At 74.3% G+C, this 1691-nt stretch overlaps 1 protein-coding gene across 1 annotated transcript in view; it reads left to right on the top strand.

Moving 5' to 3' along the window:
• Window positions 1–106: 106 nt before the first annotated feature.
• Window positions 107–1691, top strand: part of LOC146586664 (extended synaptotagmin-1-like) — a gene marked incomplete at its 5' end in the record, with an annotated part of 2413 nt that continues 828 nt past the window's right edge. Inside the window, 6 exons of the mRNA XM_085320908.1 lie at window positions 107–191; window positions 248–419; window positions 662–760; window positions 843–974; window positions 1042–1147; window positions 1229–1278. Coding sequence (XP_085177034.1) covers window positions 107–191; window positions 248–419; window positions 662–760; window positions 843–974; window positions 1042–1147; window positions 1229–1278 — 644 coding nt within the window. The remainder of the gene's footprint in view (window positions 192–247; window positions 420–661; window positions 761–842; window positions 975–1041; window positions 1148–1228; window positions 1279–1691) is intronic.

Below are 1691 nucleotides of genomic sequence, written 5' to 3'. Positions count from 1 at the left end.
GGGTCCTGCCCCCTCCCCAGGGTCCTGACCCATCCCTGGGGTCCTGCCCCCTCGCTGGGACCCCGTCCCCGGGGTACTGCCTGTCTGAGCTGCCGCGTCCCCCCAGGTGAGGGACGAGGGGGGGCAGCCCCTGGGCGCCCTCAGCCTGCCCCTGCCCCAGCTGCTGGCCTCGGAGGGGCTCACCGTGGACGGCTGGTTCCCGCTGGCCGGGGGGGGCCCCGGCGGGCAGGTCCTGCTGCGGGCGCAGCTGGGGACCCCCCTCACCCTCCTGCTCGGCCTCCCCAGGTCCTGGTGTCCCAGGACGTGGAGGGGGCGGCCGGCGACGGGGGGGACCCCGAGCCCCAGGACGTGGAGCCGCGGCAGGAGGAGGAGAGCGGAGCTGGGGGGCAGCTGCGCCAGCGCCTGGCCCCCGCGGAGAGGTGAGGGGGGCGCGAGACCCCGGCCGCTGCCTGCGTGGGGCAGGGGTCCGGGTGGCCCCCCCCTCCCGGCTTGGGAGAGGCTGGGGGGGGGGTGTCCAGGCACGGTGCCCAGGGGGATCTGGGTGCCAAGCCAGGAAGGGGGGTGCAGGTGCGGAGCCCGGCTGCGTGCGGAGGTCCGGATGTGGGGTGCGAGCCCCCCAGCCGGGGGGGGGGTCCCTGCCGCGCTGACCTCTCCCCCGCAGCCGCGCCGAGCCGGCGGAGCCCCCCCTGGGCCGGCTGCAGCTCTCGCTCTGCTACCGCGCCGACGAGCGGAAGCTGGTGGCCGTCGTGCACGCCTGCAGGTAACGGGGCGCCCGGACGCCTGGGCCCCGCAGAGGGGGCTCGGGCCCCCCGCGGCGGCTGATCCGGCCCCCCCCGCTGCAGGAAGCTCCGGGCGGTCTCCAAGGACCTCCCCGACCCCTACGTCTCCCTCGTCCTCCTGCCCGACAAGAGCCGGGCCACCAAGAGGAAGACCAGCGYGCAGAGGAAGACCCTGAACCCCGACTTCAACGAGAAGTGCGTGGGGGGCGGCCGGGGGGCGCAGCCCTGCCCGGCGCCCCCCGGCTCAGCCCGCTCTCCCCAGGTTCGAGTGGGACCTGTCCCTGGAGGAGGCCGGGCGGCGCAAGCTGGAAGCTCACGTCAAATCCACGGCGTCCTTCATGTCGCGGGAGAAGGAGGCGCTGGGGAAGGTGCGGCGGGGGGCCGGGGCGGCGGGGGGCTGGCCGGGGTGCCTGCCGCGCAGCCCCTCCTCAGCCCTCGCTCTCCCCCAGCTCCATCTGGACCTGGCACAGGTGGACTTGTCCGAAGGGGGGGCCCACTGGTGAGTGGGGCTGGGCCAGGGGGAGCTGCCCTGGGCAGGGGGAGGTCGGACCCATGCAGGGGGTCTGCCCCGGGGGGCGGGGGGTCTGCATCAAGGGAGGGTGTCTCTGCCCCAAAGATGGGAGATCTGCCCCAGGGATGGGGGTGTTGCATCAAGGGAGGGGATCTGTGCCCCAGGGATGGGGGATCTGCCCCATGGATGGGGGGTCTGCATCAAGGGAGGGGATCTGCCCCCCAAGGATGGGGGATCTGCCCCAGGGATGGGGGTGTTGCATCAAGGGAGGGTGTCTCTGCCCTAAAGATGGGGGATCTGCCCCGCGGTTGGGGGGGTTGCATCAAGGGAGGGGATCTGCACCCTAGGGCTGGGGGATCTGCCCCATGGATGGGGGGTCTGCATCAAGGGAGGGGATCTGC

This window comes from Rhea americana, unplaced genomic scaffold, assembly GCF_003343005.1.
Source record: "Rhea americana isolate MKP2758 unplaced genomic scaffold, rheAme1 scaffold_669, whole genome shotgun sequence".
Taxonomy (NCBI): domain Eukaryota; kingdom Metazoa; phylum Chordata; class Aves; order Rheiformes; family Rheidae; genus Rhea; species Rhea americana.
This window is presented reverse-complemented; position numbering and strand designations above follow the sequence as displayed.